This window comes from Sus scrofa, chromosome 15 (genome assembly GCF_054392235.1).
Source record: "Sus scrofa isolate SSC_HxYL_T2T_F1_AM1 chromosome 15, Sscrofa_HxYL_maternal_Yorkshire_Landrace_v2.0, whole genome shotgun sequence".
Taxonomy (NCBI): Eukaryota; Metazoa; Chordata; class Mammalia; order Artiodactyla; family Suidae; genus Sus; species Sus scrofa.
Genome location: NC_139397.1, coordinates 98,756,965 through 98,770,176, shown reverse-complemented (window position 1 = coordinate 98,770,176; position 13,212 = coordinate 98,756,965). Strand labels below are relative to the sequence as shown.

The following is a 13,212-nucleotide window of genomic DNA, read 5'->3' as shown; positions in this document are numbered from 1 at the left end:
TTTCCCTGTTCAGAACCACCAAGATTTGTCTCCAAACTGAACAGCCTCACAGTTGTGGCGGGTGAGCCCGCTGAGTTACAAGCATCCATAGAAGGCGCCCAGCCTATTTCTGTCCAGTGGCTCAAAGAGAAGGAAGAAGTGATTAGAGAAAGTGAAAACATCAGAATTACATTTGTGGAGAATGTTGCAACTCTGCAGTTTGCAAAAGCAGAACCAGCTAATGCTGGGAAGTATATCTGCCAAATCAAGAATGATGGTGGAATGAGGGAGAACATGGCCACGTTGACGGTTTTAGGTTGGTACAATATTTGGTACAGTAGTCCCCTGATAGAAAGAGGTGCCACATGCTGAGATGACTTACTAAGATATACTGGTAGAATCTCCTTTTCTGAATTTCTAGAACTATGTTGATCTTCATCTTTTTCAAAAGTTCATGGGAAAGGACTTCACTGGCCTTTCAAACATTCTTCCCATGTCTGTGATCCTAACAAAAAATCAGCCATCTCTTTTATTATTTTCTTGATGAATTAGCAGATGTAACCACGGCTAAGTTTTATTTAGACATGAAAAAAATGGGAACCCAGCATATGCTACAAGGAAATTTTATTCCCAAAGTACTAGTTATTAAACTGACAGCAACTCCAAAGATCAGTTTGATAGCAATGACCTACACTTTCATCTTTAGGCATATGAATTTTCAATTTTGCACTTGTTTGGATAAAAACTTTCAAGAAAAACCTGTCTTCAGCACCTAAAGTAGAGCCAAAATACTGAATGGTTCATAATAACATGGGAGTTTTGTTCTAAAGAGGGTCAAGTGCAAATCAACATATATTGTCTAATGTATGTTTTCTGAATTGTTTTGAAGTCAACTAATGAAACTTCTATAATTTCATGACAGCATGTAACTATGGACTCACCTTTTAAGGTCTAGAGAGAAAGGCTGAGAGAGAGAGCCCTCAGATATCCATATTGTTGGAAGAAACAATGTTAGGGAATTTGATGGTAGAGACAAGATGAAGGTAATAGGTGTTGACAGATGGGTATCACATCTCATTTCAGAGCCTGCGGTCATTGTTGAGAAGGCAGGACCAATGACAGTGACTGTAGGAGAAACGTGCACCCTGGAGTGCAAGGTGGCTGGCACTCCTGAACTCTCAGTTGAATGGTACAAGGATGGAAAACTCTTGACCAGCAGCCAAAAACACAAATTTAGCTTCTACAACAAAATCTCTTCCTTAAAGATTCTCTCTGTTGAAAGGCAAGATGCAGGGACATACACTTTCCAGGTTCAAAATAATGTTGGAAAAAGCAGCTGCACGGCTGTGGTTGATGTTTCAGGTTAGTTCCGATACAATCCTTCCACTGCGTAAGCAAATTCCATTCCCAAGCTTTCTTCTTTCAAGTCTCTTCTGTTCTTTCAAATCATGAGTCTCTTGCCTTTCCTCATGCAGACCGAATGGTACCTCCCTCTTTCACACGAAGACTGAAAGATACTGTTGGGGTGCTAGGTACATCTTGCATCTTGGAGTGCAAAGTAGCTGGATCATCGCCCATCTCTGTTGCCTGGTTTCATGAGAAAACCAAGATTGTCAGTGGAGCAAAGTACCAAACTGCATTTTCAGATAATGTCTGCACATTGCAGCTGAATTCTCTGGACTCATCGGATATGGGCAATTACACATGCGTGGCTGCTAATGTTGCTGGCTCTGAAGAATGCCGTGCGGTGTTGGCAGTACAAGGTCAGTGTTAGGTGCTCACGCCCTTTCTTATGAGATCCTCTTTGGGTGCACATCCAGGTTGAGACACATTCAAAAGTGCTCTTCTTATGGATTCAAAATTACAACTAAATTCAAAGCTTATAGGATCTTTTCCTTGTCCTCATGTCTATGTAGAACCACCCTCTTTTGTGAAGGAACCTGAACCTTTGGAAGTCCTACCAGGCAAAAACATCACCTTCACAAGTGTTATTAGAGGAACCCCTCCATTCAAGGTTGGCTGGTTCAGAGGTTCCAGAGAACTGGTGAAAGGAGACATGTGCAACATCTATTTTGAGGATACAGTGGCAGAACTGGAATTATTCAATGTCAACATATCTGAGAGTGGAGAATATACCTGTGTGGTTTCTAATAATGCTGGCCAAACATTCTGCACTACCCGTCTCTTTGTAAAAGGTTTGCTCCAATGCATTTGCTCTCCCCATTTTCTAAGTGACATCGATGTGTTTTTATTGTATTTAACTGCTGTGGTTTGTCACTCCCCAGAACCGGCTGCATTTGTGAAGAAATTAAGTGATCACGCTGTAGAACCAGGAAAGTCCATCATTCTGGAGGGCACCTACACTGGAACACTCCCCATTTCAGTTACCTGGAAAAAGGATGGTTTGAACATCACACCATCTGAGAAATGCAACATAGTCACAACAGAGAAGACTTGCATCCTGGAAATTCTGAATAGCACAAAAAGAGATGCAGGGCAGTATTCCTGCGAGATTGAAAATGAGGCAGGAAGAGATATTTGCGAAGCTCTGGTATCTACATTAGGTGTGTTTCTTACTCTCTCTTAAATGATCAGCATTGGTCTAATATGAGGCAGGGTTTGTGTGGAGTTTTTTTTTTACTCACTTCAGTTGCTGATTGTGAACCTTTCCTCTTTAGAACCACCATACTTTGTTACGGAACTGGAGCCTCTGGAGGCATCAGTTGGTGATTCAGTTTCTTTACAATGCCAAGTGGCTGGGACACCAGAAATTACAGTGTCTTGGTATAAAGGAGACACAAAGTTACGGCCAACTCCTGAATACAGGACCTATTTTACAAATAATGTGGCCACACTTGTTTTTAATAAAGTGAATATCAATGACAGTGGAGAATATACATGTAAAGCAGAAAACAGTATAGGAACTGCTTCTTCTAAGACAATCTTCAGAATTCAAGGTGATGATATAGTTTCAGAAATTAAGAAATTTCTTTTTTCTTTATCTTAACTCTTTTAACTTTATGGGAAAATTTTTATTTCTTCTGCTAATGCCTCAAGTATTACTTGTCTTCCTACAGAGCGCCAACTCCCACCTTCCTTTGCCAGACAATTGAAAGACGTCGAACAAACTGTTGGGTTACCAGTTACACTCACTTGTCGATTAAATGGCTCTGCACCCATCCAAGTGTGCTGGTATAGAGATGGGGTGCTTTTACGAGATGATGAAAATCTACAGACATCATTTGTAGATAATGTGGCAACTTTAAAAATTTTGCAGACAGACTTGAGTCACTCTGGCCAGTACTCTTGCTCAGCTTCTAATCCACTTGGAACCGCATCTTCTAGTGCTAGACTGACAGCAAGAGGTTTGTTCCCATGTTAATCTTTGTCTTTGCAAACCATGACTCCTTATTCATTGTCAAAGTGGAAATGGCCAATAAGAAAAGAAAAAAAAAAAAAAACACTGCCTTTTCTTCTCATCTTCCAGAACCTAAGAAATCTCCCTTCTTTGACATCAAGCCTGTATCTATAGATGTTATTGCTGGGGAAAGTGCTGACTTTGAGTGTCATGTTACTGGTGCTCAACCAATGCGAATCACTTGGTCGAAAGATAATAAGGAAATCCGTCCTGGAGGAAACTACACAATTACATGTGTGGGAAACACTCCACATTTGAGAATTCTTAAAGTAGGCAAAGGAGACTCCGGGCAGTATACTTGCCAAGCAACAAACGATGTTGGCAAAGACATGTGCTCAGCTCAACTCAGTGTAAAAGGTATCATTACACGGCATTTACCCATATTTGTTCTTTTCCACATTGTGTAATTGTCTTTGAAAAGTTTCTTTAGTTTTTAAATGTTTGGGATACCAGAACTGGATTGTGTTAGAATTTTTATATTAATGTTGGCGACAATATTAACTGAGGTTCTGTTTTCCCTTTATATTTTCTGTAAGGTAGTGTATCTCTAAGTGTAATCATATCAGAGTGCTGTTTAATTGAAATTTGTTAAATGTTGTTTCAACTATCCATTCTCTTTTTTCATTCTTTCTGTTATATGGCATTCTGACTTCTTATTTCAATCAAATATGTCTATAATACATTAATTTATATGTTTTAGTTTGTCCAAACTACAAACATTAATTTATCAATAAATTCTCTTTTAAAAATATTGAATTTTTATGTAATAGAAAAGATAATTATTTTAGCATAAAATTCTCAGCAAGTACCTATATTCTTTTTTCTTTTTTCTTTTTTTTTTTTTTTTTTTTTTTGTCTTTTCGCCTTGGTACCTATGTTCTTAGTAAAGAACCTGTTTATGTATTTATGGGATCTTCAACTACAAACATAAGCCTTTTTTCCCTTTGACTTACTAGAACCTCCAAAGTTTGTTAAGAAGTTGGAAGCTTCAAAAGTTGCAAAGCAGGGAGAATCTATCCAACTGGAATGTAAAATAAGTGGTTCCCCAGAAATCAAAGTGGTGTGGTTCCGAAATGACAGTGAACTTCATGAAAGTTGGAAATATAACATGTCCTTCGTGAATTCAGTGGCATTGCTCACCATCAATGAAGCCAGCACGGAGGACAGTGGGGACTACATCTGTGAGGCCCATAACGGTGTTGGGGATGCCAGCTGCAGCACAGCCCTGACTGTTAAAGGTTGGACACACTCAGCTTCTTTCTTTCTTCTTTCTCCTCTTATTTGGATTTTTTCTCAGCAATGTTCTGAGCTCCAAAATAAAAAGCTTGGTTAAGATGGCTTGCTTGCAATTCTTAACCAATTTTTTTTTATGAATTGTCATTTTTTATGTTAGTATACTCTCATATGGTCACACCAGGCACTCAATGATTCTAGACTCTTAAATGGTTTTTTCCTTGTTAGTAAACAAATGTTCTCATCATTTATCTTCTTTTTTTCTGGTAGCACCTCCTGTTTTCACCCAGAAGCCTTCTCCAGTAGGAGCCCTTAAAGGGTCTGATGTTATCTTCCAATGTGAAATTTCGGGCACCCCCCCATTTGAAGTGGTATGGGTCAAAGACCGCAAGCAAGTTCGAAGCAGCAAGAAATTTAAAATCACTTCTAAAAATTTTGATACAAGTCTTCATATCCTTAATCTGGAAGCCTCCGACATAGGAGAATATCACTGCAAAGCTGCCAATGAGGTGGGAAGTGACACCTGTGTTTGCACTGTCAAGTTCAAAGGTGTGTATACATGGGCACAAAAATATATGCCTCTTCCTTCCATCTTTTCTTGCTTAACCAATACTGTATGTGGCTGTGATCCTCATTTTTTTCTCTAATCGCAAATTTCTTTTGTTAGAACCCCCACGATTTGTGAAAAAGCTCAGTGATACCTCAACCCTTGTTGGGGACGCCGTTGAGTTACAGGCTGTAGTGGAAGGCTTCCAGCCCATTTCTGTCGTCTGGCTAAAAGACAAAGGGGATGTCATCAGAGAGAGTGAAAACACTAGGATTTCGTTCATTGATAACATTGCAACCCTCCAACTTGGGAGCCCAGAAGCATCTAATTCTGGAAAATATGTGTGCCAAATCAAAAACGATGCTGGAATGAGGGAGTGTTCTGCAGTCTTGACTGTGCTAGGTTAGTAGCAAAGTATAGCCTGAGGAAAGAAATCAGGTTAACCCATGACCATTGCCTGCAAATATTACTCTTACCCAGTAACATACTGATGACACTCAGTCTGAAAGGTGACTTTGTGTTTAATGCAATATACTTCTTCTTTTAGAACCAGCCAGAATCGTAGAGAAACCAGAACCCATGACTGTCACTACCGGAAATCCTTTTGCATTAGAGTGTGTCGTGGCTGGAACACCAGAACTTTCAGCCAAGTGGTTCAAAGATGGGAGAGAATTATCTGCAGACAGCAAACATCACATCACATTTGTCAATAAAGTGGCTTCACTTAAAATTCCTTGTGCAGAAATGAGTGACAAGGGGTTGTATAGCTTTGAAGTGAAAAACAGTGTTGGTAAAAGTAACTGCACCGTATCTGTCCATGTTTCGGGTGAGTAGCAGCAGGTTTTTGTGGATATAGCATTTTTCTTCGGGGGAAAAAAATAAAGCTTCTCTTTCAATGGAAAACTACTCTTCTCCACGTAGATCGAGTCGTGCCTCCTTCCTTCATTCGCAAGCTGAAAGACACCAACGCCATCCTGGGGGGCTCAGTTGTTTTAGAGTGCCGAGTCTCTGGCTCAGCCCCCATTTCCGTTGGCTGGTTTCAAGATGGAAATGAAGTCGTTAGTGGGCCTAAATGCCAGTCCAGCTTTTCAGAGAATGTCTGTACTTTGAACCTGAGCTTCTTGGAGTCCTCTGACACAGGCACATACACATGTGTGGCCGCCAACGTGGCTGGGTCAGACGAGTGCTCAGCCATCCTGACTGTCCAAGGTCAGTGCACAGGGACCAGGCTGTCCCATCTCTGTTGCCTCTACCTTGCAACTTCGCTCCAGCTCTTGGGGGATTTCTTTATTTTGTCTTTGTGTGTGGCCTTAGTTCCCTTTTTATTCAAGTAGCAAAAGCACTGCTCACTCGGATTTCTTTTTTCTCTTGATCTCCCCCTCCCCTGGGGTGTCTAGAACCACCATCTTTTGAACAAACTCCTGATTCTGTGGAAGTTTTACCCGGAATGAGCCTCACATTTACCAGTGTCATTAGAGGCACCCCACCATTCAAGGTCAAATGGTTTAAAGGCAGCAGGGAACTGGTATCAGGGGAGTCGTGCAGCATCTCTCTGGAAGATTTTGTCACAGAACTGGAATTGTTTGAAGTGGAGCCATTGCAAAGTGGGGACTATTCCTGCCTGGTGACCAATGATGCTGGCAGTGCTTCTTGTACCACTCATCTTTTTGTGAAAGGTTTGCTCTTTTATCCAAATCAGGTATCTCTTAAGTTTTCATTCTCATTCTTCCTTTGAAGATGTCAATTCTGCCCTCATGTTTTCTCCTAATAGAACCAGCCACTTTTGTGAAAAGATTGGCCGATTTCAGTGTCGAGACAGGAAGCCCCATCGTTCTCGAGGCCACATTTACTGGCACACCTCCCATCTCGGTGAACTGGATGAAGAATGAGTTCCCTCTTACACAGTCTGAGAATTGCAGTATCACCATGACAGAAAGATCAAGCATCCTGGAAATTCTTGACAGCACAGTAGAGGATTATGCACAATACAGTTGCCTGATTGAAAACGAGGCTGGTCAAGATATTTGTGAGGCTCTGGTGTCTGTCTTAGGTGTGTTGACAATTACCTCTTCTTACTGTTCTCTTCTCTTTCTTTTAAACATCCTCTTTTCATTAGCATGACTGACTGATTACCATCCTTTGTACCTTAGAACCACCTTATTTTATCGAGCCTCTGGAACATGTGGAAGCAGCCATTGGAGAACCTGTAACTTTACAGTGTAAAGTGGATGGAACCCCAGAAATTAGAATTTCTTGGTATAAAGAACACACAAAGCTACGATCAGCTCCTGCATATAAAATGCAATTCAAAAATAATGTTGCCTCCTTAGTAATCAACAAAGTGGATCACAGCGACGTGGGAGAATATACATGCAAGGCCGAAAACAGCGTGGGGGCAGTGGCTTCCTCAGCTGTACTTGTCATTAAAGGTGATGATGGTTTTCCTAACAAGTCTTGCTGTGTGTTGACAGATCCATTTTCTTAAATACATCACGGTTTTAATGAATTGAAATGTGTAGCAGTATGTTATCTCTTGTAAATAAGGATTATCTGTAACTTCTTTATAGAGCGCAAGCTTCCACCTTCCTTTGCAAGAAAACTGAAGGATGTTCACGAGACTCTTGGCTTCCCAGTTGCATTTGAATGTCGCATCAATGGCTCAGAACCTCTTCAGGTGTCTTGGTACAAGGATGGGGTACTTTTGAAAGATGATGCTAATTTGCAGACATCTTTTGTTCATAATGTAGCAACTCTTCAGATTTTGCAAACTGACCAGAGCCACGTTGGTCAGTACAATTGCTCAGCTTCTAACCCTCTTGGGACTGCTTCATCTAGTGCCAAGCTCATCCTCTCAGGTGAGTAACTCATAACATGACCCTCTTCATTATAAAGCAGTTTCACTGCTCTGGGCCACCAAAGGGCTGGCACCACATAGTTTCTGCTCCAAGTCTGAGTATGAAAACAGAAGTCACCATTGTTGGTCTTCATTCTTTGCAGAGCATGAAGTGCCTCCTTTCTTTGATCTAAAGCCTGTATCAGTAGATCTTGCTCTTGGAGAAAGTGGTTCTTTTAAATGTCACATAACTGGAACTGCACCAATCAAAATCACTTGGGCCAAAGATAACCGAGAGATTCGCCCTGGAGGCAACTACAAGATGACTTTGGTTGAAAACACTGCCACTCTGACAGTTCTCAAAGTAGGCAAAGGTGATGCTGGGCAATACACCTGCTACGCAAGCAATGCCGCTGGAAAAGACTCTTGTTCTGCTCATCTGGGTGTACAAGGTACTTGTTGGAGTGAGCTAGCAAAGTCTCATTTCGGTGTCTTTAACTATAGGGGGAAGTGTGTGCTTGAAAGATATGTTTAGGACTATGGTCTAGTAATTAGAAGTGAACCAGTGGATCCAGAGTCTTCCAAATGAGGTCATGTTTTAACAAATTTTTACTTAAAAATTATAAAACTGGTAAAACATGTTTTCAAAAGCTAAAAATAGAGACTAGAGAGGGAACAAAAACTTTTCAGAGTTATAAGAAAATCCAAATTTGAAAGAACTTATCTTAGAACAATAACAGGTAGTTATCTCAAATAACGTATTTTCCACAGTAGTTTGTGAATGAATGGATTTTGTTCTTCTAGGGGATAGCAAAGCCCCAAACTATCAAGCCCGTCAAAGAGAGTCAGATTGTGTGGATTTCTTTTCCTCCACCTTCTCCACTTAAATAACAGTGAAAGCCAGGAGGGCGGGGAGTACATCAATATCTGACATTGTAGAAAGCAGCCGTGTCTCTCTGTAGCGTGTTCATGGCTGCTGTGGTCAGAGATTAAATACTTAACTCAGTGAGCAGCTGGTCTAATTCATTAGAGCATTTTTAAGGGGTTTGTGGTGATAGTTTATAAATACCTTGAAATTAAAATAGAATTAGATTTAGCAGCCCATTTGCTCCATGACATATCACTGATTATTTTTACCTCCCTAAACTTGATTTTTCTTTGCTTCAGTTAATGCAGAAAGTGTTGCACACCCCACTTCAAAAGGAAATTATGGAGGTTGAAGACATCTATTTAAGACCTATAAGAGAAAGTAGCATTTTAAAATATTAAGATATCTCACCCAATTTTGCTACTCTTCTTTATGATACATAGCTGATATCTATGCAGCCATATGAAATAGACAGTCCTGCACTGGTTCACTTACAAGAAAGTAATCAAGCTTTTTTTAATCCCTGTAAATTTTACAGTGCCTTCACCAGCAGATATACACTCTGCCTCTGATCTTGCACTAAAGAAGTGATTCCTTTGTTGGTAGGAGGATTGCACAGTAGGAATTAATGTCCCTTCCTCCATCCATTTGCAATAATATTTGATGTGGGTGCTAACAAAAATAAATGTATTTTATTTTAGGAATTTTCTTTATAGGCTTCACTTAACTATCCTTCCTTGAACTGCAACAAATGTATTTATTTTCCAGCATTAAGACCCCTCTGCTTGATTTTTCACTTCTTCTTGAATTATACATGTCTTTTCCATCTCTTCCCTTGTGCTTTCTGTCTTCGTTCCACAGAACCACCCAGGTTCATTAAGAAGCTAGAACCTTCAAGAATTGTGAAACAAGATGAATACACAAGATATGAATGTAAAATAGGAGGGTCTCCAGAAATCAAAGTTTTATGGTACAAAGATGAGACTGAAATTCAAGAGAGCAGTAAATTCAGAATGTCATTCCTCGACTCAGTGGCGGTGTTGGAAATGCACAACCTCAGCGTGGAAGACAGCGGAGACTACACATGCGAAGCTCGCAACGCAGCAGGCAGTGCCAGCAGCAGCACCTCCCTCAAAGTTAAAGGTCAGCTCTTACTCAACTTTTGTGCCTTTCACATTGGTGTCCTCCCTGGTTGTCCTCTCAATTCCCTGGTTGACCCTCCATTAAGGTCCTGGTCCTGAAAATTTTGAAGGACACAATAGAAAATTGAATGTGACATTCTCTATGTTGGAATGGAACATGGGTTCTTCCTTGTAACTAGATACTTGAACATTGCATCCTCATTGCCATTTCTTCCTAACTGCATCACCTTCCAATTTTAGAGCCACCTGTTTTCCGCAAAAAGCCTCATCCAGTTGAGACACTGAAAGGAGCTGATGTTCACCTTGAATGTGAGCTTCAGGGCACTCCCCCATTTCAAGTTTCTTGGCATAAAGATAAGAGAGAACTTAGGAGTGGCAAGAAGTACAAGGTAATGTCTGAGAACTTCTTGACGAGTATTCACATCCTGAACGTTGATGCTGCGGACATTGGGGAGTATCAGTGTAAAGCCACCAATGACGTGGGGAGTGACACCTGTGTTGGTTCTATCACTCTGAAAGGTTGGTGTGACTTCATTCCCTTCTGCTTACTGTTTTCCTTCTAATTTCTATTGGCCCCTCAGCTGTTGTCCTGTCCCTTACCACTAGCTATCTCTTCTACTTTCCCCCTTTCTCCTTCCTAAATCCTATGTTTAGTGTGCGTCCCATTTCTAAATCCTACTAAATACCCTTTTAGACAATTTTCTAAATAGGTTTTGGTTGCATTTCCAAAGCTAGAGAGGCCAAGATATTCAACTCTTTCTGTTTAATACAAACTCTAATGCATCCCTGCTCCCATTCACCAAAAATGCCTCTTCTTTAAGAAATGGAAACAGGGAGTTCTCTGGTGATAGTATAGAGGTTAGGATTTGGCACTTGCACTGCTACAGCCTGCATTTGATCTCTAGTCTGGAAACTGAAATCCCACACCAAGCCAGTGCGGAAAAAAAGAAAGAAAGAAAGAAAAGAGAAGGAAATAATGCATGATCACTAGTTTGATTCGTAGCGTTCATGGCTTTGAGGGAAGGACTATTAGCCCCACACATTTTAAGTCCCTGATTTTGCCTCTTTTTCATCAGCACCACCGATATTTGTGAAGAAGCCCAGCGACATTTCCACCATCATTGGTGAAGAAGTTCAGCTACAGGCTACTGTTGAAGGCGCTGAGCCAATTTCTGTGGTGTGGTTCAAAGATAAGGGGGAGATCGTCAGAGAAAGTGACAACATATGGATCTCTTATTCAGAAAACATTGCAACCCTACAGTTTTCAAGAGCAGAAATGGCCAATGCCGGGAAATACACCTGTCAGATCAGAAACGATGCTGGAATGCAAGAGTGCTTTGCCACCGTGTCCATCCTCGGTTAGTGCAGATAGAATGTCATCACAAGGGAAGTTCCCTGGTGGCTCAGTGGGTTAAGGATGTGGTGTTGTTACTTCTGTGGCTCTGGTCACTACTGTGACATGGGTGGATCCCTGGCCCAGGAACTTCCACATGCCCCAGGTGCAGCCAAAAAAATAAAATAAAATAAAAAATAAAAATAAAAGAATGTCATTATAAATATAAGGCACACACTTACTAGTACCTGTGTCATCTTCTTTAGTTTGTCAATGTGATTTTAACGTTTGAATTCAATTGACATCTCGTTCCAGAGCCTGCGGCAATTGTGGAAAAGCCAGAATCCATCAGAGTTACCACGGGAGACACCTGTACCTTGGAGTGCACAGTCACTGGCACACCCGAACTCACCACTAAGTGGTTTAAGGATGGAAAAGAGCTGACAAGTGACAGCAAATACAAAATAAGCTTCTTCAACAAAGTATCTGGCCTTAAGATTATTAATGTGGCACCCAGTGACAGTGGGGTGTACAGTTTTGAGGTGCAAAACCCTGTGGGCAAGGATAGCTGCACAGCCTCAGTTCAAGTTTCAGGTCAGTTGGTTGGACTTTTTGCTTCTATATTATTATAATATAGTGCCTGGCTTACGGATGTGTGACATTCTGCAGTGTGATAAGAGTCTAACACCCTCTGAATCAGGAAAATCAGAGGTATCATGCCTATAGTCAGAAGAAAACCAAGCCCAAATGTTCTATCCCTTTCTTTTGGAGGAATTTCCACTGCTCAGGGAGGTAGGAGTAAGACTTTATCCCTGGATAAGGAATAAGGATATTGTTCTCTTCTCCTATCAGTTATGCTGGAATAATTCTCCACATAGTGGTTCACAGGAAAGAGAGACAAGCATCCCTAACAGGTCAACCTGCACATCTTGCCCACTGATTTTCAAAGCTTTCTGTTGTGTGAAGCTACGGGGAATTCTTTGATGCCCTCACAAAAGAGCTAAATGGATCTAAGGATATTCCATCAAAAAGACAATAATTCTCTTTTCCAATCACCTTATAACTCATGTCCCTTGTTTGCTTGATTTTTATCACATCCAGACCGAACTGTTCCTCCTTCATTCACAAGAAAATTGAAAGAGACCAATGGTCTTTCTGGTTCCTCGGTGGTAATGGAGTGTAAGGTCTACGGATCACCTCCAATCTCTGTCTCCTGGTTCCACGAAGGGAACGAGATCAGCAGTGGAAGGAAATATCAGACCACACTGACGGATAACACTTGCGCTCTAACCGTGAACATGCTGGAAGAATCAGACGCTGGCGACTACACGTGTATCGCCACTAATGTGGCTGGTTCTGATGAGTGCAGCGCCTCTTTGACTGTGAGAGGTCTGTTCAAAAGACAATGAAATGGAATTGCATATCACTGTTTATTAAACATTTGTATCGTCACAATCCAAAAATACTCAACTTTTCCCGGTATGTGTTTTTTTGTTTAGAACCACCATCTTTCGTTCAGAAACCTGATCCCATGGATGTTTTAACTGGAACCAATGTAACTTTCACAAGCATTGTCAAAGGAACACCTCCTTTCAGTGTCAGCTGGTTCAAGGGTAGCAGTGAACTAGTACCAGGGGACAGATGTAATGTGTCTTTGGAGGATTCTGTTGCTGAACTGGAGTTGTTTGATGTAGATACATCACAAAGTGGAGAGTACACCTGCATCGTTAGTAATGAAGCTGGCAAAGTTTCTTGTACAACTCATCTCTACGTAAAAGGTTTGTTTGACTGCTCTTCTGCATTTTGACCATTAATATAAATGAAGTAATCAGTGTACTTGTATCTGTGTGTATATGTGC

The 13,212-nt window shown here is 40.9% G+C and overlaps 1 protein-coding gene across 1 annotated transcript in view; it reads left to right on the top strand.

The window, feature by feature from the left end:
* The window catches only part of TTN (titin), a 274,604-nt gene that overhangs the window by 83,023 nt on the left and 178,369 nt on the right, over nucleotides 1-13,212 (top strand). Inside the window, exons 70-93 of the mRNA XM_084999975.1 lie at nucleotides 14-295; nucleotides 1,063-1,341; nucleotides 1,455-1,742; nucleotides 1,896-2,174; nucleotides 2,265-2,543; nucleotides 2,658-2,936; nucleotides 3,057-3,344; nucleotides 3,467-3,754; nucleotides 4,354-4,635; nucleotides 4,901-5,179; nucleotides 5,298-5,579; nucleotides 5,725-6,003; nucleotides 6,099-6,386; nucleotides 6,575-6,853; nucleotides 6,949-7,227; nucleotides 7,328-7,606; nucleotides 7,745-8,032; nucleotides 8,175-8,462; nucleotides 9,740-10,021; nucleotides 10,261-10,539; nucleotides 11,097-11,378; nucleotides 11,669-11,947; nucleotides 12,455-12,742; nucleotides 12,853-13,131. Coding sequence (XP_084856101.1) covers nucleotides 14-295; nucleotides 1,063-1,341; nucleotides 1,455-1,742; nucleotides 1,896-2,174; nucleotides 2,265-2,543; nucleotides 2,658-2,936; nucleotides 3,057-3,344; nucleotides 3,467-3,754; nucleotides 4,354-4,635; nucleotides 4,901-5,179; nucleotides 5,298-5,579; nucleotides 5,725-6,003; nucleotides 6,099-6,386; nucleotides 6,575-6,853; nucleotides 6,949-7,227; nucleotides 7,328-7,606; nucleotides 7,745-8,032; nucleotides 8,175-8,462; nucleotides 9,740-10,021; nucleotides 10,261-10,539; nucleotides 11,097-11,378; nucleotides 11,669-11,947; nucleotides 12,455-12,742; nucleotides 12,853-13,131 — 6,774 coding nt within the window. The remainder of the gene's footprint in view (nucleotides 1-13; nucleotides 296-1,062; nucleotides 1,342-1,454; nucleotides 1,743-1,895; nucleotides 2,175-2,264; nucleotides 2,544-2,657; nucleotides 2,937-3,056; nucleotides 3,345-3,466; nucleotides 3,755-4,353; nucleotides 4,636-4,900; nucleotides 5,180-5,297; nucleotides 5,580-5,724; nucleotides 6,004-6,098; nucleotides 6,387-6,574; nucleotides 6,854-6,948; nucleotides 7,228-7,327; nucleotides 7,607-7,744; nucleotides 8,033-8,174; nucleotides 8,463-9,739; nucleotides 10,022-10,260; nucleotides 10,540-11,096; nucleotides 11,379-11,668; nucleotides 11,948-12,454; nucleotides 12,743-12,852; nucleotides 13,132-13,212) is intronic.